General features: G+C 43.1%; 1 protein-coding gene across 1 annotated transcript; it reads left to right on the top strand.

The window, feature by feature from the left end:
- The first annotated feature begins 406 nt into the window (after positions 1 to 406).
- On the top strand, positions 407 to 22,756 carry thbs4b (thrombospondin 4b). Its single transcript, XM_034297073.1, has 23 exons — positions 407 to 790; positions 13,920 to 14,117; positions 14,449 to 14,696; positions 15,391 to 15,490; positions 15,795 to 15,877; positions 15,987 to 16,038; positions 16,231 to 16,382; positions 16,492 to 16,629; positions 16,974 to 17,051; positions 17,294 to 17,446; positions 17,581 to 17,685; positions 17,888 to 17,995; positions 18,079 to 18,238; positions 18,846 to 18,964; positions 19,123 to 19,175; positions 19,525 to 19,718; positions 20,160 to 20,338; positions 20,434 to 20,482; positions 20,584 to 20,780; positions 20,935 to 21,107; positions 21,659 to 21,798; positions 21,982 to 22,105; positions 22,397 to 22,756. The coding sequence occupies exons 1-22, from the start codon at positions 712 to 714 to the stop codon at positions 22,041 to 22,043; spliced, it is 2,820 nt and encodes a 939-aa protein (XP_034152964.1). The 5' UTR covers positions 407 to 711; the 3' UTR covers positions 22,044 to 22,105; positions 22,397 to 22,756.
- Positions 22,757 to 24,002: the final 1,246 nt, after the last annotated feature.

Raw genomic sequence — 24,002 nt, 5'->3', positions numbered from 1 at the left:
TTTTCATTTCCTGTTCAGAGCCTGGGGATGAAGGGAAAGCTGGGATGCTGGAAAAAGGTGTTGCATCTGAACCCCTGAAAATCTCAAAGAATCCCTAAAAGTGCTTCGGACGAAGGAGGTGTGTGCCAATAAATTGCCTCCTGACTGCCACGAGTCAGATTTCATCACTGTACTATTAACACGTTTCTCGACTGAACTTCAACGAATACCAATAGTGGCACACATTGAAAAGTCAACTTTTTCATCTGACTTGTTCACCACACCAACACGAGTTCCTCAACGGCGATGGAGCTCCTGCATGCAAACGCAAGCCGACACAATTCCAGACACAAGCACGATTGTGCACACACACACACACAAACACACACATGCTCACACACATCCATCCGCCCACCCATCCCCATGAGAGCCAGCACGGTGGAGGATGTCTTGGTCACTCCTTCTCTACATGTGCCCCGTTTAAGCAAGACGTAAACCGGCTCCGGCCCTGCTCCTCCTCCCTTACTCAGCCTACAGTCTTTCCCGGTCACCCACCACACAGCAGCTGTTCCTTGCCTCACTAGGACTGCCTAGCTTTCACCTCTGTCTGTATTGTGAGCCAAAGACACAGCAAAACACACACTCCGGTCAACAGTACAGGAGGACCACCACTCTGACCCACAGGGTTCAGTCACTCCAGAGGAACAGGTCTAGGGACAGAGAGAGGGCAGAATGGAGCTGTGGACGATACTGATTCCGATTTTGCCGCTGATTTTCAACCTATGTGTGGACGTGGGAGCTCAGGGCTCAGGTAAGTGCAAATAACAATCCCAATGTGATCTTGATGCAGTTGGTGAAGTCTGTTCTGACAAGGCAATATACAACTCAAATTATTTAAAAGTGGTTGCTTCATAATTAGAGTTTAAAAGTTTTTTTAAGTGTTTGATGGCAGCCAAATTGAGACAAATTATTTTGTATATACAGACTGTAATGTCATTGTTTAATAAAGCTCTCAGCACTCTACCCCAGAGGATTGCAACAGAAAACAATGAAGCACTCAGGAGATGATTGATCTAACAGACACTGTGATTGAAAATATAATTGAAACTCAATCCAATATAACCAAAAGGGCATTTGATACTCTGTCAACAAAGAACAAATGTTCTGATAAATATTCCTCTGCGTACTTCTCATTGAAAAGACATCCTTCAGCATAACATTGTGCACTGAATTTAGACTATGAGATGATGAGTGAGTTCTGACTGGTGTACTAATTGAGTGTGTAGGTAGGTGCCTTTGAGTGTGTGTGTGTGTGTGTGTACTAACCGTCCTGTGCCTTAGTTCACTGGCACCTCAATCACACACATGGGAATGATTACTAATGGAATACTGGAGTGTGGAAGTATGATACTTTGTGTGTTGTGTGCTGTGAGTCAACTCTAGCCCCCTGTTTCTTGCTGCTAGCAATTTACTGTTAACTCTGCTATCTAAATGTAATGAGAGAAACATGCATTAGCTGTGGTTTCTATAAGAAAACAAAAGATAAAGGTGCAATGAGTCGTAAATAAAAAAATAACATATGAAAAAACGTAACATCAGGTATGCATAATCATATGGAATATATGCATTAGCATATTTTAATACTAATAACATAATAACGGGGTTACATAAAGTCAAAACCATGTAAACCGGGGATAGGCCGTTATTCATTTCTGTTGGAACAGATGGTTGGGGGGGCTGGAACATAATTACAATGATTACACAAAACAATTTGTACACTGCAAATCGACTGGAATTACTCCCAGAAAAAGACTTATAGGAAAAAATGTGTACGTTGTTTACATTGAGACACATGATGTCTCTTGGTTTATTTATGGGAACACATTGGAAAGATTTCCCAACTATATATATTTTTTTCAAAATTCCTGGGAAACTCAGTCTTTTTGATCGAGCGCCCAGATTCGGCCACTTGACGATGCAATTTAAAAAAAAAAATGAATATGTTAGAAGCAATAAACTGTGACACTGAGAATCATGGGGTCGTCTAATAGCACTTATTGGAAAGGATGGCTGGCATCCATGAAGACTACAGAAAGGGAGGAGCTAATGTCCAAGCATGCCAAAGCTGAGGGGATTAAAATGTCAAAGGATGTAAGGGTTCATTAGACCCTCCAGTGGCCAACTGCAGTGAGACTTCAGTGATACGAGTTTAATGAGCAAAATGGAATCCCATAAGGGACTGCACAGTTTTTGTCTGCAATTTCACACCAAACAATGGTGAGGTGTGACCAGTGCTTCATTTGTCAATTTAGAGGTCCTGGATTACAAAGTGAATGCAGATCCTGGAAATCTTTGGAAGGAACGAGGTCAAATGAACTATAACAGCACTGAAATAACGGCGTGATGAGCAGAAAAAGGATAAATATAATGAACACAATGCCTTAACACATCCATAACTGCCATCACTGCCAAAACAGGTCTGTGCCCACATTATTAAATAATGGGACATTCAACCAAACTCATCTCTTATTATAATTCAAGCATTGCATCCAATCCAGCTAACTACAACATCACACCAAAATGATCGGACCATAGTCACCAAGACTTCCACAGATTACGGAAATGTTGTATTCATATCTGTTTAATTAATGGTCAAACAGCCTCCACATAACAGCCATGGAGCTCTCCTCCCCTGGTCAGACACTCCAGATAACAGCCATGGAGCTCTCCTCCCCTGGTCAGACACTCCAGATAACAGCCATGGAGCTCTCCTCCCCTGGTCAGATACTCCAGATAACAGCCATGGAGCTCTCCTCCCCTGGTCAGATACTCCAGATAACTGCCATGGAGCTCTCCTCCCCTGGTCAGACACTCCAGATAACTGCCATGGAGCTCTCCTCCCCTGGTCAGACACTCCAGATAACAGCCATGGAGCTCTCCTTCCCTGGGTCTACTGACCCGCGGGCTTAAACCAAGCGTGCCGCACAAGCCCTGAAAAGTGAAGCCAAAACGTCTCGATCGCCCCCTGGTGAGTGGTCCCAGTATAGGTCATAAATCCCACCCTCCCCATGTTATTCAATGGGACGCGAGACCAACTAAACAATTAAATTACCCTTCAAATCTATTTTTTCCGAAGCTGGTTTCTGTCATTTACTGTAGTTTGTATCACCCTAATGTAAATTCAAGAGTTTGTTTTTAAAATAAGTTTGTTTTTAGTTAGTTATTTAATGCTCTAAAAACGGTGGGGTGACGTCGTGATTCACAGCTGTGATTGACAGCTATCTGAGCCGAGGAGCCACTGAATCTTCGGAGGACTGAGGAGATTGGAACTTTACATTTAATCTCTAAATTTCTATAATTTCACACGGACATAATGGGTTGTTCTGCAGTACATTGTGCTAACCGATCTGGCATTTCCAATCGATCTTTGAATTTTTTTAGGTAAGTTAAATTTATAAGCTATTTAATTAGTAAATAAATGTAATGGGCTAGCTAACGTTAGCTAAAAGACAACAAGCCTCGTTAATAGCCATGTTAATAGCTAGCAGGTGATCGTTAGCTAGAAGTTACCAATTATTTTTGTATTATGCCTATTCTAAATTAAGGTTAAACATGATGTAAGTTAGGCTATAACATATCGTCTAGGTTTAACAAGCAAAGGTTGTACTGTACTTGGACTTGCGATTGATTACGGTATGCGCATTCTGCGAGGGAGAGTGAGGGCGGGGCACAGGGGTGGGGCCGTTGATTTCGCGGCTTTACGGCTTTACTTCCTGCTCGCTACTGCGCATAACTACTGCGCAGAACTGGTCCCAAGATCGCTATCTGCGCAGACGCAAGTCCAAGATGTCAGCGCCGTATCAGGACACTGGTGGCTTCATTTTTCACCAATGGAAAAGAGCGAAAGGGCATCGTCCATTATATATACAGTCTATGGCTTAAACAATGAAAACAAATCTGATTGTCTTTTAGAAATTATTTCTAACATTAGCTCACTATCAATAGTCCACCATAGTTGGTGAACACCTGCCCTTTTGAAAGCCCTGTTGCTGCATAGACAGTTGGCAGTTTTGTTTTTCTAATAGATATATTTAAGTTATTTTCTTTATTGGTCAAACTCTAATGTTTTATACTGATTAAGGCAGATAACCTTATCCATCAAATTCTGTGCAGGTCCCAATATGTACCGGATAAGAGTCGCTAAGTACAAATCTAGATCTGGAGGTCCCGGATCCGTCTGGATTGGGCACAAATTAAGCACTGGGTGTGACATGAGGTGTGTCTAATCATATAACGTGCATTCATTTATGTCTATGTATTTATTTTGAGACTTGACAAATATAAAACATACCTCCTAAAGTAAATGTTATAAATTGTTTAATAGCATGTAAAATTACCAAGGGATTAATTAATTCTAATTAATTAATAATACATCCCACCCAAATACACAGTCATGAAGAAATTGTGTCAGTTCCCCTTCCACTTCAGGAGGCTGGTAAGATTTGGGACCCTCAGCTCTTCAAAACATTATACAGCTGCATCACTGAGAGCGTCTTTACCGGCCACATCCCCATTTTGGTATGGACACTGCACCACCCTAGATTACAGAGGGTATTTCAAATAGCAGAATTCATCATCCAGGTCTTCTACACCAGATGTAAAATTTGTACATACACACCAGGATCCACCCACAAACACCAGACTCCACCCACAAACACCAGACTCCACCCACACAAACAAGGATCCACCCACAAACACCGATATCCACCCAAACACACTAGGGTCCACCCACAAACACCCGACTCCACCCACACAAACAAGGATCCCCCCACAAACACACCAGGGTCCACCCACAAACACCGGACTCCACCCAAACACACCAGGGTCAAACCTCACACACCAGGATCCACCCACAAACACTGGACTCCACCCACACACACCAGGATCCACCCACAAACACTGGACTCCACCCACACACACCAGGATCCACCCACAAACCCCGGACTCCCCCCACACACACCAGACTCCACCCACACACAAGATATTCCACCCTCCCTCATCAGATTCCACCCACACACACTAGACACCACCAACACATACTGGACTCCACACACATACACCAGACTCCACTCAGACACACCGGAATCCACCCACACATCCAGGACTCCACTCAGACACACTGGAATCCACTGAGACATTACAGACTCCACTACCACAAGCTGTCATTCACACATAACACATACAAATATATATGTAATACAGACCTGCGGAATTACTGACACCTACAGAGCAGTCCACAAAACCATGTACAGTGGATATAAAAAGTCTACACACCCCTGTTAAAATGCCAGGTTTTTGTGATGTAAAAGAATGAGACAAAGATAGATAATGTCAGAACTTTAATGTGACCTATAATGTGAACAATTCAATTGAAACATTTTCAAGGGGGAAACATTTAAAATAAAAACCTTACAATAACCTGGTTGCATAAGTGTGCACACCCTCTTATAACTGGGGATGTGGCTGTGTTCAGAATTAACCAATCACATTCATAATAAATAGAAATCATTACACACCTGCCATCATTTAAAGTGACTCTGATTAATCTCAAATAAAGTTCAGCTGTTTCCTGACATTTTCTTAGTTGCATCTCAGAGCAAATGTCATGGTCCGCAGAGAGCTTCCAAAGCATCAGAGGGATCTCATTGTTACCACGGAACACAATAAAGACAGTCATCATTAAATGGAGAAAATATGGCACAACAGAGACATTACCAAGAACTGGACGTCTCTCCAAAATTGATGAAAAGACGAGACGAAAACTGGTCAGGGAGGCTTCCAAGAGCCCTACAGCAACATTAAATGAACTGCAGGAATTTCTGGCAAGTACTGGCTGTGTGCTACATGTGACAACAATCTCCTGTATTCATATAAATGGGCTATGGGGTAGGAAGTATTTTCTTACAAAGAAAAACATCCAAGCTCGGCTGAAGTTTGCAGAAACAAACATTATGTCTCCTAAAAGCACGTGAGAAAATGTGTTATGGTCTGATGAAACCAAGGTTGAACTTTTTGGCCATAATTCCAAAAGGTATGTTTGGTGCAAAACAACACTGCACATCACCCAAAGAACACCATACCCACAGTGAAGCATGGTGGTGGCAACATCATGCTTTGGGGTTGTTTTTCTTCAGCTGGAACCGGTCAGGCTGGAGGGAATTATGAACAGTTACAAATACCAGGCAATTTTGGCACAAAACCTTCAGGCGTCCGTTAGAAAGATGAAGATGAAGAGGAAGTTCAGCTTTCAGCATGACAATGACCCAAAGCACACATCCAAATCCACAAAAGCATGGCTTCACCAAAATAAGTTTCATATTTTGGAATGGCCCAGCCAGAGCCCAGACCTGAATCCAATTGAACATCTGTGGGGTGATCTGAAGAGGGCTGTGCACAAGAGATGTCCTTGCAATCTGACAGATTTGGAGCACTTTTGCAAAGAAGAGTGGGCAAATATTGTCATATCAAAATGTGCCCTGCTAATAGACTCGTACCCAAAATGTGAGTAAAAAAAATATCCCCTTCAAAGATTTCAATTTGTTTTTCAATTGAATTGTTCACGTTATATGTCACATTAAAGGTGGAAAAAGTTCTGACATGATTTATCTTTGTCTCATTCTTTTACATTACAATAACCTGGCATGTTAACAGGGGTGTGTAGACATTTTATATCCACTGTATCCTAATCAAAACAGCCCCACAACACCACCATATCCTCTGCATGACCATCACTCTTTTTAAGCCAAACTTCTTCAAGTAACCTGGTTAAATAATAATTCAGTAAATAAACAAAATATATGCTCTAAAGTCCTAAAAATTTAAGAACCCAAAGAATAGCTTTTCGTCATGAAGGTCAATGTTCTGTGGAAATGCAGGCTATTCTTTGGGAGCTCACAGGCAATGTTTCAGATGATTAATTTTAATTTCAAGTTGGAACTCCAATCCACCCACACTAGTTGCAACTTGACCCCACTGCATTCTATCGGGTTTAGTTAACTTGGCTATTGTGTCCAAACACTGTACCTACTACAATATCATCAACAAAAACAATTCTTTAGATTTATCATTCAGTAAGTTCAGAGAATAATTGTACCACAGTAAATAATAAATATTCACCGGATTAACAAGTAATTAGTAAAGTAGGCTAACAACTGGGGGAAGTTAAAAAGGCCAGTTGGCAGTTCAAAAAAGTATTTATAATTGTGGCGATATACAACGGAAATAAAACGGTGGGATATTATGACACAAAGAAATAAGTTGACAATAACGCATGTTTAACTTCAATAGAAAATAGAAAAAGCACTAGATATTGTTCAGCTGTACTTCCAGGTAACCACTGATCTCCATTACACAGCTAGAAACCGAGGGTGTTGAGAGCTGTGATGCCAAACTCACCCATTGGCAAGTTACTAGATTCTGTCGCACCACCACCTTGTGTTTGGACACACTCCTGTTAAAATGCAAGGTTTTTGTGATGTAAAAGAACAAGACAAAGTTAAATAATGTCAAAACTTTTTCCACTTTTAATGTGACCTATAATGTGAACAATTCAATTGAAAAACAAACTGAAATCTTCGAGGGGGAAAAATGAAAAAAAGAAACTTTACAATAACCTGGTTGCATACGTGTGCACACCCTTTTTTACTGGGGATGTGGCTGTGTTCTGGAATTAACCAATTACATTCAAACTCATGTTAAATAGAAGTCATTACACACCTGTCATCATTTAAAGTGACTCTGATTAATTACAAATAAAGTTCAGCCGTTCTAGTAGGATTTTCTTAGCCAGGGTCAGCAGAGAGCTTCCAAAGCATCAGAGAGATCTCATTGTTGAAAGATATCAGTCAGGGTACAAAATAATTTCCAAAGCATTAGATATACAATGGAACAGAGTGAAGACAGTCATCATCAAGTGGAGAAAATATGGCACAACAGAGACATTACCAAGAACTGGACGTCCCTCCAAAATTGATGAAAAGATGAGAAGAAAACTGGTCATAGAGGGTTCCAAGAGGCTTACAGCAACATTAAAGGAACTGCAGGAATTTCTGGCAAGTACTGGCTGTGTGCTACATGTGACAACAATCTCCCGTATTCTTCATATAAATAGGCTATGGGGTAGGGTGGCAAGACGGAAGCCTTTGAAGTTTCTTTGAAGTTTGCAAAAACAAACATCAAGTCCCCCAAAAGCATGTGGGAAAATGTGTTATGGTCTGATGAAACCAAGTTTAAACTTTTTGGCCATAATTCTAAAAGGTATGTTTGGTGCAAAAACAACACTGGACATCACACAAAGAACACCATACCCACAGTGAAGCATGGTGGTGGCAGCATCATGCTTTGGAGCTGTTTTTCTTCAGCTGGAACCGGGGCCTTAGTCAGGATGGAAGGAATTATGAACAGCTCCAAATACCAGGCAATTTTGGCACAAAACTTCAGGCGTCCATTAGAAAGCTGAAGATGACGAGGATTTTCAGCTTTTAGCACAACAACGACCCAAAGCACACATCCAGATCCACAAAAGCATGGCTTCACCAGAAGAAGATTAACGTTTTGGAATGGCCCATCCAGAGCCCAGACCTGTAATAAAATCAAAAGGTGCTTCAACAAAGTATTAGTATAAAGGTGTGCACACTTATGCAATCAGATTTTATTTTTTATTTTTCCCCTTCAATTGAATAGTTAACATTATAGGTCACATTAAAGGTGGAAAATAAATTCTGACATGATTTATCTTTGTCTCATTCTTTTACATCACAAGAACCTGGCATTTTTTATAGGGGTGTGTAGACTTTTTATATCCATTGTATTTCTCCACATTGGCTATGCAGAAATCTTAAATTGTAGTGTGTTTAAGAGATACACAGCTGCAGTTGTCTTTGTTGAAAAATAGTAGCAATTATAATTGGCCTCTAGTAATCAAACAAATGTTTCAGTTGTAAAACAAATGCCTTTTTCTTGAAGAATAGCCTTTTTAAATTCATTGCTTACGTTGCTCCATGGCACATTATACAGTAAATACAATTATCAGACAACAATATTATTGTTTTTGATAATTTATCTTAGGAAACTGTTGCTTTATGTGGTAGTTTATGTGGCCTTTTGCTAAATCTGACAAACTACATGGTAGAGATCTGTGTGTGTGCAGCTGTTCAGGTGGAGCAAATGTGAACTGTTGGTGGTTAAGTAGATTTTTCCAACACAGCCATTTGGTGGCCCTAGGCAAAATGTTGTTCAGGGCCCCCCAGCTTGCAACAAAACATTTACATTTTCCCATTTTATGATGATGAATGGTTAACCTTAAATGTTTTCTGTGTAAAAAAATAGGATTATGATTGATGTTCTTTCTCCCCCAATCCGATTTAAAGCCTCCTCCTGTCAGCTCAGTTATAAAATGTTCAGAGAGAATTTCTTATTAACAGTCATGTTGTAGCCTAAATAAAAATAAAAAAAGTATATATTTATTGTAAGAAACAATAATCCATTTTGTTTAAGAACAACTAACTTTTGTGGCCACCAACAGTTACTTGCATAATCCCGTTTTGAACCAACCAAAGAACTAAAATTATCCAGTTTCTCTCACATTCAACGTTAGTCACATTACCATATCTTTGCAGCTGACAAACCCCACTGTGCATTGTGATTGGTGGTGATATATCAAAGGTGAGGTGAGGTCAAATTGAGATTACCTTTTGAAGTATTTTTGAAAGATCTTGGCAATTCCAATGTGGTGATCATGTCACCTTTGAATCATGTTTCATTCAGTAGCAAAGTCATTTAACTAAAGTGCCTTTTTTTCAGAAAGTAATTTCATTGAAAATGAAAATGTGAAATATAAAAGAAGTATTCAGACCCTTTATTCAGTATTTTGTAGATGCACCTTTGGCTGTGATCACAGCTTTGAGTCGTCTTATGAATGCCTTTACCAGCTTTGCAGACCTGGATTTGGGCATTTTTCTCATTCTTCCTTGTAGATCCTCTCATCCTCTTGGATGACTTGAAGGACCTCTCTGTATTTTGCTACATTCATCCTTCCATCAAACCTGACCAATCTTCCAATACCAACCATTGGGAAGCATTTCCATAGCATGATGCTCGCACCTCTTTGGCAGACATAACCTTTGGCATTCAGACCCAAAGGTTTGAGAGAATCTTGAGAATCTTTTTTCTCTTGCTCTCAGAGCCTTTCATGCGGCAGGTCATGTGACTTTTACTTACAGTGAGGGAAATAATTAATTGATCCCCTGCTGATTTTGTACGTTTGCCCACTGACAAAGAAATGATCAGTCTATAATGTTAATGGTAGGTTTATTTGAACAGTGAGAGACCAGAAAAACACGTGTCAAAAATGTTATAAATTGATTTGCATTTTAATGAGTGAAATAATTATTCGATCCCCTCTCAAGCAGAAAGATTTCTGGCTCCCAGGTGTCTTTTATACAGGTAACAAACTGAGATTAGGAGCACACTCTTAAAGGGAGTGCTCCTAATCTCAGTTTGTTACCGGTATAAAAGACACCTGTCCACAGAAGCAATCAACCATGCAAGATCTCACCTTGTGGAGTTGCAATGATCATGAGAACGGTGAGGAATCACCCCAGAACTGCACAGGAGTATCTTGTCATTGATCTCAAGGCAGCTGGGACCATAGTCACCAAGAAAACAATTGGAAACACATGCCTGCAAGGTCCCCCTGCTCAATGATGCACATGTAAAGGCCCTTCTGAAGTTTGCAAATGAACATCTGAATGATTCTGAGGAGAACTGGGTGAAAGTGTTGTGGTCAGAGGAGACCAAAATCAAGCTCTTTGGCATCAACTCAACTCGCCGTGTTTGGAGGAGGAGGAATGCTGCCTATGACCCCAAAAACACCATCCCCACCGTCAAACATGGAGGTGAAAACATTATGTTTGGGGGTATTTTTCTGCTAAGGGGACAGGACAACTTCGCTGCATCAAAGGGACGATGGATGCAGCGAGGTTCTCACATTTTGGGTGAGAACCTCCTTCCCTCAGCCAGGGCATTGAAAATGGGTTGTGGATGGGTATTCCAGCATGACAATGACCCAAAACACATGGCCAAGGCAACAAAGGAGTGGCTCAATAAGAAGCACATTAAGGTCCTGGAGTTGCCTAGCCAGTCTCCAGACCTTAATCCCATAGAAAATCTGTGGAGGGAGCTGAAGGTTCGGGTTGCCAAACGTCAGCCTCAAAACCTTAATGACTTGGAGAAGATCTGTAAAGAGGAGTGGGACATAATCCCTCCTGAGTTGTGTGCAAACCTGATGGCCAACTACAAGAAACATCTGACCTCTGTGATTGCCAACAAGGGTTTTGCCACCAAGTACTAAGTCATGTTTTGCAGAGGGCTCGAATACTTATTTCACTCATTAAAATGCAAATCAATCTATAACATTTTGTGTTTTTCTGGATTTTTCTGTTGTTATTCTCTCTCTCACTGTTCAAATGAACCTACCATTAAGATTACAGACTCATCATTTCTTTGTCATTGGGCAAACGTACAAAATCAGCAGATCAAATCATGTTTTCCCTCACTGCAGGAGTGGCATCCATAAAGGCCTGATTGAAGGGGTGCTGCAGAGATGGTTGACCTTCTGGCAAGTTCTCCCATCTTCTTAGAGAAACTCTGAAGCTCTATTAAAGAGGCCTTTGGGTTCTTGGTCATCTCCCTGACGAGACAGACAACTTTAGGAGTTTTAAGAATCTTGGTGGTTCCAAACTTCTTCCATTTCACAATAATGGAACCCACTGTGATCCTGGGAACCTTCAATGCTTTAGCATTTTTTGTTACATTCCCCATATATATGCTTCACCAGAATTTATACTTAGCTCTAGAGTTTATTCTACTTCATGGTTTGGTTTTTGCTGTCTCATATTCTGTGAAGTAACTTTCTACAGACAGGTGCCAAACAAGCCCTCGAACATGACACATTTGAAGCAGTACTATAAAGAAGAGTGGGCCAAAATTCCTATCAGTCTATGTAAGAGACTTACAGACCGTTAGAATAAACACCCCTAGCTATTCACGCTAGAGGTGTTCTTACTTTTTCTGTGCTATGAAAATACATTTTTGTATATTCTTTATGGACAAATGAGTGCAAACCATAAACATTGAGTTTCAGTTGATGAATCAGGTCACCTTGATCTGTCAACAGTATTGAAGTGAAGTTTACATATCCATGTGGCCAAAATAAATACAGAATTCCAGGGGTTGTACTTACTTTTTCACATTACTGGACAAAACAGCACCATAAAATGTGAAGAAAGTAAAGAGGTCTGAAAACTTTCCAAAGGCACTGTTTATAAAGTATATATGGAATAAAAGTTAGTTTCGGTAGCGTCCTGGTTATCTGGGTTGCCTAGGCAGGCTGTCTACTGTTCCTAAGGGGTGGGCCGGCCCCAGATGTATTAAATGGATTTAGATGTGGTTTTAGATGGATTTCAGGAACATGGTTTTTCTATAGCTTGATGGATCATGAGAGGACAGGCGGAAGCTCCGGGAATAAAATCAGACCGTTTCTCATGGTACTCTGTGAGGTGATCCTGACCTATACATGGCCTTGACTCTAAAAGTGAAGAGAGTGTCTGTTTGTATAGCATGTCCAACTGACGGATGAGCATAGAAGTTGGTTTGTTTCGTTGGTGCACTCCCAGTCCCTCCGCCAAGTCACGTCAAACCAAACAGAGATCTATCTGTTAGTGTTTGCCTGAGCTTCCACCACAGGTGATGTGGACAATAGTGAAGCCTTTCACAAAACCAGGCCTGTCTGTGAGATTGACCGCAGGAAACAGCATGAAAAGGAGGCCTGCAGTCACGTTTAACCGCACTCCTTTAAAAGCTCCCTGTGCTCCCCCCAATGAGCTGGAACCATCCGGGCCAGGCAAGATGGAACGGCATGAAAGACTGGGGGCAGGACAACAGAAGTTATCTGAAACTGAAAAAACACACGCAGACACCCACACACACCACACGTTCATGCACGTGATATGTTGTGCAGGGATCACTCCCTGCTATTTTGGCTGAGATGACGAGGGGAGATGAGGGCAATTTTCTAGAAGCATTTGGGAGCAATTTGGTGCCCTCATGACAGTGTGCCTTAGTAGACAGCTGCTAAGGCACTTTTGTATTCATGTAGGGCCTCAAACCGGCAGAGAGAGATCCAAGGCACATCCTCATGTGGCCTGCAGTGTCCCCAAGGAACTTTAATGGACTACAATTGTAACCTTGGGCTTAACTCTTCAATGGCCTCTACATTCCCCTCATAGGACTCGGCACAGTTAATCCATAAAGGCTATTTTTGTGGTAAAGTTGGTCAAGCAAAAGACCTGCAGGGTTATTTGGGCCGAGATGAATTCATCCAGATCTTGATCTTAAAGCCAATCTTGTTGTATGTGCATTGAAAAAAATGTATTGCTTAAAAGATATTACCTCCAAAATGACTGATGACATAAATGAAATTTGCCTTATACGGTTTATCCACTTGCTATCTTCACGAAAAAACCAAAACCTCTAGTTCAGCAATCATTTGCATTCAGATGAAAGTGTAAATGTGGATCCTGAAAGAGAGACCATGTAACATTTCCCCCTAGCTATGTTTCTCCATCCTAGTTCAGTCTATAAAGTATTATTGACGAGGACTCTTCCACAGGCACTTTCAAAAAATCCCTTACTTAATAACCATGCCATCCGTCTATGTACTCAGGCATTCTTGCTCTACTGAACCACAGAATGACTGAATAATTTTCCATAATCAATATTCATCATTTCCTACTATTTGTGTTACTTCACTTTGTTGCTTCATATTTCCTTAAACAGTCACCTGACTTCATATTTCCTCCAACGTATTTTCTTTCCCTCAGTCTACGATCTCCTAAACTCTCCGGACTGTCTGCCAGACCTGCTCCAGGGAGGCCTGGTGGAACAGGGAGTGAACGAGACTTTCATCCTCACCACCTTCAAGCTGCAGTCCAAGACTGCCACCATCTTGTTTGGTCTTTACAACCCCCAGGACAACAGCAAGTACTTTGAGTTCACTGTGCTTGGGAAGCTCAACAGAGGTAAGAGATAAGAAAGAGAAAGACCGACATTATACCCATTAAAACCAATGGTTTATCCACTTGCATGCTGGAAATACACATCAAATGGTTTCTTTTCAGCATGATTAATTCAGAGATATTGAATTTGCCCATCAAAGCTCCGTCCAACACGTGAGCTGCCGGGTGCTTTAGAGAGGGATGCATAATATATTAAGTGCTTTTCTGTGATGTTGAAAATAGTATTTATTTTCTTTTTCTCGTTCAATCCATTGAAGTTTTTATGTATTCAATTCGTTGACGCAGTTGAAGTGACACTTTTCAACTCACGCCCCTCCCCCTGGCTCTCATTCAGCCGTGTTACGTTACTTGAGGAGCGACCGGAGGATGAGTTCCATAACCTTCAACAACATTCCGCTGGTGGACGGCCAGCGCCACCGCCTACTCTTCCACCTGAAGGGGATGCAGCAGGGCCCTGGGGGGCTAGAACTCCACCTGGACTGCAGACTGGTGGAGACGGTCCGAGAACTCCCCTCCGTGTTTCAGGGCCTCCCTGCAGGCTACGGTGTGGTGGAGCTGAAGAGCATGCAGGGCAAAGCAGAGGTGACGCTGTTGGATTCAACTCAGTATTGCAACCTACTTTTCTCTTCTGAAATAACACGGTTCCCTCTATAGTACTCTACCGTTAACCGTTTAGGCCCTGTTGAAATATTCATGCGTAGCTATAAAATCCCATACATTTAAACCAAGAATTGGGTGTCAGTCTGTTTTCTGCTTTAAGCCATTCGACCAGAGCTACCCGGGTTGAACAAACCATTGCTTCCATGTACTCAGGGACAGCGGATTTGTTGTAATTAATTGACTCACCGATCCTCCTTCCAAATTAAAATGACCCTAAATTCTAGCCTGGTCTTTCTTGACTAAATCCTTGTGGTTATACTAACAAAGACACACAGAATAAAGTAGGGCTACTATGTAACAAAACCCTCAATCGGATATCCCAGCTATACTAATACATGTAATCAATTCAGTTTTGACTATTTGTTTGGTACCTTTTTATGGCAGAATCAATTGTAATAAGAGTGAACTAAGGCCTGTAGGGATCCAGGATAAATAATAACCACCCCCCCACCCACAGAAAAATAAAAGATTTGTGAACAATTTCGTGTCGGCTACAGCAGGAACAAATCTGGCCGCCAGACAACAAACCAAGCAGCCACCTTGTCTTGATCAAGCCCTTCCTTAAGTACTGATGCCAACTCAACGTGTGCTTGTTGTTGGGTTGCTTCACAAACAGGATGAGCTGGAGGAACTGAAGCTGGTGGTGGGAGACACGTTTGAGAATATAGCCTCACTACAAAACTGCCACCAACAAGGAGACTCAGTGCAGACTCTGGGTAAGAGTCTAAAATGAAAAACACCCAGCCACTTGTTTAAAAAAATAAATAATGTAATGTACAATCGTCTGTCATGTTCAGACAGAAAGCATTTTGGTTTTAAAGCAAAAGCCATTTCTTCAATGACAGGCAATGAATGTTTTTTTAATGAAATGGTGGTAGAATGTTAATATTTTTACTGACTATTCACACAAACCGTTAATGTAGGCTAAGGGGAGCTCAAACCAGAAACGCCCTGTGACGCTCATGTAACCTTCTGGTATGCTTCCATCATGTTCTCCCCCTTTGCTGTTCTCCCATGCAGGGGTCAACACAAAACAGCTGTCCACTCAAATGCTGGAGCTCACCAAGGTGATAAATGAGCTGAAAGATGTCCTTATTCAGCAGGTAACTATGATGCTTCAGCACATCTGGGAAATGTTACACTGCACCTCCTGGCCCGATGTATTAAAAAAAAGCATTCAAACGGAAAACATGTTTCTGTTTCTTTCTAAAGGTCAAAGAGACATCGTTTCTCAGAAACACCATCTCTGAGTGCCAGGCATGTGGTAAGAACTCCCAATCCTACCACCATTATATTACAAAATATTTAAACGTTCCACTAGTTTATAGATTGGTCCAAATGCTTTTTTTTCCTGACTATGTCAGCTCAAAAGTATGATTACTTAGAACACATTAATAAGTAATACATGAGAAAGCAACTGGTACTGACAATGGACTTCCTCTGGGCGTCTCTGAAGGACTTGGTGGAAGCGAGGTCATGATGCCCAAGTGTGCCCCTGGTACTTGTTTCCGTGACGACATGTGCGTTGAGACAAAAGAAGGGGTCGAGTGTGGACCCTGTCCCGACGGATACACGGGCGACGGCTTCAGCTGCGACGATGTGGACGAGGTAGGGTGCGTGTGTGTTTGTGTGTCGCGAGGTGTGTGTGTCCACCACAAGTATGCAATGTATTTGTAAGGTAAGTACTAACCAGGAGTCATGTTCCATCTCTTTCCAGTGTCAGTTTAACCCCTGCTTTCCGGGGGTGAAGTGTGTGAACATGGCCCCAGGGTTCCGCTGTGAGGCGTGTCCTCTCGGCTACACAGGCGTGGCCCTGGAAGGGGTGGGAGTGGTCTACGCGCAGACAAACAAACAGGTCAGTCGATGTCACCTGTAGGGCTCCTGCGTCTGCCCCGGCTGTAAGTCGGGATACACGGGGGACCAGGTGAAGGGTTGTAAGCCGGACAGGAGCTGTGGTAACAGTCTGACCAATCCCTGTGATATCAACGCCCAGTGTATCCAAGAAAGAGACGGCTCCATCAGCTGTCACCACAGCTCCAGGTCAGTCAGCTCCAATAGATTTCGGTCAAGACCATAAAACGAAACGGGCCTGGTGACATTGTTATTAGGGTTGGTGATCCCGAAAAAGCAGTTTCAAGCTATGAATAATAACTGGAAATAGTATGCCATCTGTTTTAACCGTGTATATCTGTCTCCTAGGTCTGTAATGACATTGATGAGTGTAAAGAACCTAACAACGGCGGCTGCACTGCTAATTCTCTCTGTCAGAACTCCGCCGTAAGTTGCCTCAGCAAAACCCATGACCTCTGTAATCATGCAACAGAAATAGCTTGAAGCACCAGCAAATCTGCTATCCAGGCTCATGTCTGAATCCTTACCGAATATTGCATCATTTAAAAAAGGATGCATAGGAAACATTATGTTCTTGGATTCCGACCTAAATATCTCACTGCGTTTACCATCAATACATGTACACCTACATGTCTCCGTTGACCTTCACCCTATACCGCCACCTGTAGGGCTCCTACGTCTGCGCCGGCTGTAAGACGGGATACACGGGGGACCAGGTGAAGGGTTGTAAGCCGGACAGGAGCTGTGGTAACAGTCTTACCAATCCCTGTGATATCAACGCCCAGTGTATCCAAGAAAGAGACGGCTCCATCAGCTGTCAGGTGGTGCCTTACAGATCACAAACATGCTTTGATTAAAATAAATCTCTTTCTCTCTCACACAGACACACACACACATACGCACACAACTCACACACCCGCACTCTGCCTCTAAAGTGTTGTCTTCTCCCTGTCAGTGTGGGGTTGGCTGGGCTGGTAATGGCTACCTGTGTGGGAAGGACACTGACATTGATGGATACCCTGATGAGAAACTCAAGTGCAAGGATGTGCTCTGTAAAAAGGTAACCATGACAACGCAACAAACACAACTAAATGGCACACACGATCTCTCTTTCCTTACCGCTCTAACTCTAATGCTCTCCACTCTTGAGCCCCCTCTCTCACTTCATCCCTCTCCCAACCCCCCTCTCCCCTTGTCTTGTTTGGACGTGGTGTCAGGGAAAACAACGACAGGACCTTTAAATGAACTGGTTCTGTTTTCAGGATAACTGCGTCCGCGTTCCCAACTCCGGCCAAGAGGACGCCGACAAGGACGGTCAAGGGGACGCCTGCGATGATGACGCAGATGGGGACGGTATTCCGAATGACCAGGTACAACTTCCGAACAGTTACACCCCTAAACCCTCCCGCACACGTCAGCTCGGCCCAGCTCCCTCACATTCTCTCCCGGGCAGGACAACTGCTGGCTGAAGCCCAATGTGGACCAGAGGAACAGTGACAAGGACAGCCATGGTGACGCTTGTGACAACTGTCGCACCGTGGAGAACCCCGATCAGAGGGACACGGATGGCGACGGGAAAGGAGACTCCTGCGATGACGACATGGACGGAGACGGTATGCGATGTGACACATCAACACCGCTGAGCTACAGTGTGTTCGGACAGCCATCAGTTCCAGAAACTAACCCAACACTAAAAACCCCACTATGAAGATAACTGAAACATTAGGCCAGTATGCTTCTGTCCCCTTCGCTCTTTAATTCTGCAGATGACTGGCCGGGTAGCTTTTTATAGAATCTGTCTACAGACGGCCTGACCTTTATGATCACAGTGTTGTTGCATCCCTGAGACAGATGAGACATGACATACACAGGGCCCAGTGCGTTTTAAGAGAGTTGCCTCAGATTCCAAGTGCAACAGCCCCTTCCAGTGGCACGCCTAGGGAACTTCTAGCAACAGCGCACAGATGACAAATGCATCAACGCGTTTGCTTTTTGATAATAATGCCATAAATCATGTTTATTTTTTACTCACCGCACAAAGGTATGTGTTTTGTCCCATCGAGATTCAAAGCGTTGTGTTCACACGAACAAGACAAATCGCCGATTCTAAAGGTGTCCTCTTTGTTAAAACACATGCATTTGTCGGTCACTTCTGCAGTGTGGCGGGAACGTATTGGATAACTTCACAAAATCAAACTCTGTCACTTAATCGGTCTTCAGGCTTGAAGAACTTCCTGGATAACTGCCAGCGGGTGGTGAACCGGGACCAGTTGGACCGGGACGGAGATGGAGTGGGAGACGCTTGTGACAGCTGCCCTGATATCCCTAATCCTAACCAGGTCAGGCTGCCTCCACAGGACCCCATTAGGGCTCTGAGACCTGTTCAGTTTACATATATAGAATGGGATATGGAGCAACTCAGTTGTCCTGCCATGTGTTAAATGTAAAAACTGAGTGGTCAAAAGGGATTTTAACAAATCTGTGCTCTGATTTCAAGTCCGACATCGATAATGACCTGGTTGGGGATTCTTGTGACACAAACCAAGACAGGTAAAAAGTAGTTCAGCTTATGAACACAAAAATGTATCCCTCTTCAAATATCCACAATGATATTTCACTTGATAATTCACTTGAAGTAGTTTATTTGATTCGATTCATGGCAGCCAAAGCGATCTCATCCCTTCGTTTAAAATGTCCACTACAGTATGTCGTTTGTATGAAACGATCAGATACAAACTAGCCTGTCCGATGTTTAAATAAAGAGATGCCAGCCAGTTCTTCCCAGACTAAACTGCGGTCAACAAGACAGCAGAAAGGGCTCAGTTACTCCATCCGTACAAGCGATGAGCTGACCCCAATGTTTCTCGTCCCTGCTCCCTATCTGTCAACCGGTCTGCAGTGATGGTGACGGTCACCAGGACACCAAGGACAACTGTCCCAACGTGATCAACAGCTCCCAGCTGGACACAGACAAAGACGGCCTGGGGGACGAGTGTGATGACGACGATGACAACGACAACATCCCGGACACCCTGCCACCGGGACCCGATAACTGCCGGCTGGTTCCAAACCCAGACCAGCTGGATGAAAACAGTTCGTCGAAACCTTTCCTTCACTCTTTTGTATTCCCTCTGCAACCAAATTGCCCAACCAAAAGGAGAGTAAGGCTTTTTAAAGATTGGTCATATATAATCTACTATAAACCTTCACGCTTTGGCCAGTTAGTCTCTGTGAAGGTTGACACGTTATATGACACGAAGGCAATAGTAGATTTGACAACACAGTATAAAACTGAGTCAATGAAAACAGGGGAAAGGCAGGAACCAGGGCTCTGACAAGGGTCTGCATCACATTCAGCTTTGAAACCTGCAAATCCACTGTAACTCTCTGCTGGCAGACAGTCTATATACACAGTCACCATTAAACATTGATCTTCAACCCACCAACCCTAAACTCTCTGCCTTGCAGTTTTTCTGTATAATGTCCACGCTTAGAACTTTCTTCAGCCAATCATTTCTAATCATTTGCTCCCAGACGATGGTGTTGGAGATATTTGTGAGTCAGACTTTGACCAGGACAAGATCATCGACAGGATAGACAACTGCCCTGAGAATGCAGAGGTCACTCTGACAGACTTCAGAGCTTATCAGACAGTGGTGCTTGATCCGGAAGGCGACGCCCAGATTGACCCCAACTGGGTTGTCCTTAATCAGGTCAGGTTGTCAATCACTGAAATTCAAAAAAAGAATACTTTCAACGCAGCGTAAATTATGGGACATTTACGACTGACGTTTTATCCCTCAAACAGGGCATGGAGATTGTGCAGACCATGAACAGTGACCCTGGACTCGCTGTCGGTAAGAAAAGCGTCGGGAATCGTCAAATAACGCACCAAGTTACAATATCCGTAGCTGTGCCAAGTCGTATGCTTCGTCCCGACCTCTGTTCTGTTCCTTAGGTTACACAGCGTTCAGCGGGGTGGACTTCGAGGGGACGTTCCACGTCAACACGGTGACTGACGACGACTACGCAGGCTTCATCTTCGGCTACCAGGACTCCTCCTCATTCTACGTGGTCATGTGGAAACAGACGGAGCAGACCTACTGGCAGGCCACACCCTTCAGGGCCGTGGCCGAGCCTGGCATCCAGCTCAAGGTGTGCGCGGCGTGTGCGCGGCGACTTGCGCGTTTCACCGTAAACCGAGAGCCAACATCCCAAATGTACTGTTCTCTTTTTGCGCTAACTGCCCCCTTGCCCCCCCCCCCCCCCCCCACCACCACTCTGACTCTCCGTACCTCCCCGTCGCCAGGCGGTGAAGTCCAAGTCGGGTCCCGGGGAACACCTCAGGAACTCCCTTTGGCACACGGGGGACACCAACGACCAGGTGCGTCTGCTGTGGAAGGACCCGAGGAACGTGGGCTGGAAGGACAAGATCTCCTACCGTTGGTACCTGCAGCACCGGCCCCAGGTCGGCTACATCAGGTGAGACGGCCGAGATCGCTGCTACACCAACAGGTTAATTTGGTCATATTTTAGCCTTCGGGATTCTCTCACGTAAGAACTCTGGCTCTGGGTTAGGGCCAGTGAGCCGATCGCGTGATGAGCTGCGTGCAGTGTTTTCTATTGAATTTCACAGAAGTTAAGGAAAGCTGAAGTTGATATGACGCATCATCAGTGTCTCTTGACCAATCAAATGTTACTATAATTTCTGGCTGTTGATTGCTGACACCATCAAGGATGCTTTTCAGCTTACTAGAACATACATGGGTCCGAATTCGAGAGTGGTAATAAGAAAAACGATGAAAAAACGTTTTCACTTTGTTTTTTAATGGGGGTTATAGAATTAACTTAGCGGGTCCTTTGACAACGTGTGGTTCAATGCTTCATTGTATAGCATCTTCCAACGAATTACAGCAGTATTCAAGTGTTACCATTATTGTTTAACCTTGTTTCCTCCCTTGGGGAAAGTGGGTTGTAGAAATGTCCTAATATTTTCAACATCAATGGTTCATGTCTGTTGGGTTTCTGCTCAGGGCCCGTTTCTATGAGGGGACAGAGCTGGTGGCTGACTCTGGTGTGACCATTGACACCACCATGAGAGGAGGGCGACTTGGCGTGTTCTGTTTCTCTCAAGAGAACATCATCTGGTCCAACCTGAAGTACCGCTGCAATGGTAAGTACATTGAAAGAATCGCTCATCGTTGATACATTCATGACCGCTCCTGCTGTCTGGTTTTAACCAAAATGAGTGAAATTATTAAGGATTCAGCCACACTGGCGTCCTCGGTTTTAACTTGACTGAGATTACTTTGGACCTGAACTTGAGCCATAACCCTTGGATCTCTAAACTACACAGATACCATCCCTGAGGACTTCCAAGCATTCAGCACTCAGCACACTGGCAATGATGGTTTCTAATGCTGAAGAGACAGACTGGACTGAAAGAGAGGTTCTCCATGCGTGTGTGTGCTGGCGTGTGAGTGAGTAAACGTGTGTGTGTGTGTGTGTGTGTGTGTGTGTATAGGAGCAATACTTTTTGTATGTGTCTGTTTTTACTCTCCTACCACCCTCTCAAGACAACATAAAATCAGCTTTTCTTCCTGAGTGTTATAATCATTTTCCTCAGTGGTCTGACTAAGAACTAGAGGAAACAAATATCATAGATATTGTAGAAAGTAAATTATGATCAATATCACATTTCATGCATATTACATTTACGTTAGTTTTCCTACATTCCTCAAAGTAATTTTGTGTTTTCACCCCCTTATCAGTGTTCTACTTAAGCTGTGACACCAGACCCAGAATCTGTACTACATCACTACACATTATGGACCACAGGACAGTAGTCAGGTTATGGGGACTTTACATTGACATTACAATTACATTCTCTTGTACCCTGGTCCCAAATCTGTTTGCCTTGTTTGAAAGACAGCACAAACAGAGTTGGGACCAGGCCAACACTGCTTATGTCCACAAATGGAAGGGGATGCTTGACTTTTTTTAATGACTCCCACATGAAATATGCTTTTCTGCCTGGTTTGTCTTAGATGTATTTGTTCATATGTTTGAAATTCATGTTGATTCTTTCATAAGTGTAATGTTATCGACTAGAGAATTTCAATAAATAATGTTATGACAAATGTTGTAAAGTTTTCTTGCCTTTTTCTGAACCCCATACCTACTGTAATATAATACATATAATGAACTCCATGAGTATTTGAACAGATTAACATTATGCAAAGAGTAAATTTGTCATGCTCTAACATCTTTTGAATGCAGTGATTGCCTGAAGTATCTCATAGACATCACCAGATGCTGGGTGTCTTCCCACAAGATTGGAAAAGCTGTCACGGACATTCCAATTTTCAAAGGGGGCGTAAATCTACACCCTTACTGTTATAGGCCTGTCTCAGTCCTGCCCTGCCTGACTAAAGTTTTTGAATGCCCGGTCAACAAACGGTTAAACCGCCCTTTTGAGTCCCACAATGTTTTCTCTGTGGTTCAGTGTGGCTTAACAGCTGGCCATGGGTCTATCCGATCATCTCTAAAGGTCCTAAATTACATCATATCTGCTCTAGCCAGAAAGTAGTATTGTGCGGATGTTTTTATTGATTTGGCTTAAGCCTTTGATTCTGTCGACTATCGCATCCCAACTTATAAACTCAGTGACCTGGGGTTCTCAGAGGGCTGTCTAGCCTGGTTTGAAAAGTAATCATCTTTGGCCTAGGGTGGTCCCGCAGTCTAAGCCTCTGCCTCCAGTACACATCAATTGCAGGAGCGTGGGTTTGAATCCAACCTAACGCTCTTTCAGCTGAAACTCTGGTGACCTAGTGGAAACATCCCAGCTCCTGCTGAAGCTGGTGGCCCAGCAGGCGCAGATCGTCGTCTGTCTGAAAAGGACAACCGCCAAGCCACTAGCACGAGCTCACACTGGATTGCGGCGTACCTCCAAGCCACAGCGCTTGTAGTGGATCTCCGGCTGCACCCGAAAAGGGGACCTGGGCAAATGTCAGCAAATGTCTTTGGTTTGGTTTTCTTAGAAAATGTCTGGTGGTTCTGAATTGAATTACCTATTAAATAAAATGATTGATTAAATAAAATGAGAGCTGTTTGTCCTTGAACTTAATTTGTCTGTAGATCCTAAAAACATATTTTACAGTAAAGTGTTGAAAATGGATGGAAGATGATATTTCTTTAAATTGTACTTTATAACCCCTTTAAGATAAGACTAAAAATCGCATAAGAATGTAGTAATTTGAAGCATTATACCTGAGCAGAAGAAACAGCACAAAGCCATTTTGAAATCAGCACACTAATGGCTTTGAGACTTCAGTTGCGACTCCTATACAAAGTTCAAATCAGCCTCTTGTTGTGAAA

This window comes from Esox lucius, chromosome 14, assembly GCF_011004845.1.
Source record: "Esox lucius isolate fEsoLuc1 chromosome 14, fEsoLuc1.pri, whole genome shotgun sequence".
Taxonomy (NCBI): Eukaryota; Metazoa; Chordata; class Actinopteri; order Esociformes; family Esocidae; genus Esox; species Esox lucius.
Note: the sequence above shows the minus strand (reverse complement) of the source record. Positions and strands in the feature narration are given on the sequence as shown.

Excerpts from the sequence above, each read along its gene's own strand:
- thbs4b (XM_034297073.1), top strand. The coding sequence starts at position 712 with ATGGAGCTGTGGACGATACTGATTCCGATTTTGCCGCTGATTTTCAAC. Across the intron at positions 16,383-16,491 it reads GCTGCGACGATGTGGACGAG|TGTCAGTTTAACCCCTGCTT; the intron begins GTAGGGTGCGTG and ends ATCTCTTTCCAG. Across the intron at positions 17,052-17,293 it reads CTCTCTGTCAGAACTCCGCC|GGCTCCTACGTCTGCGCCGG; the intron begins GTAAGTTGCCTC and ends CGCCACCTGTAG.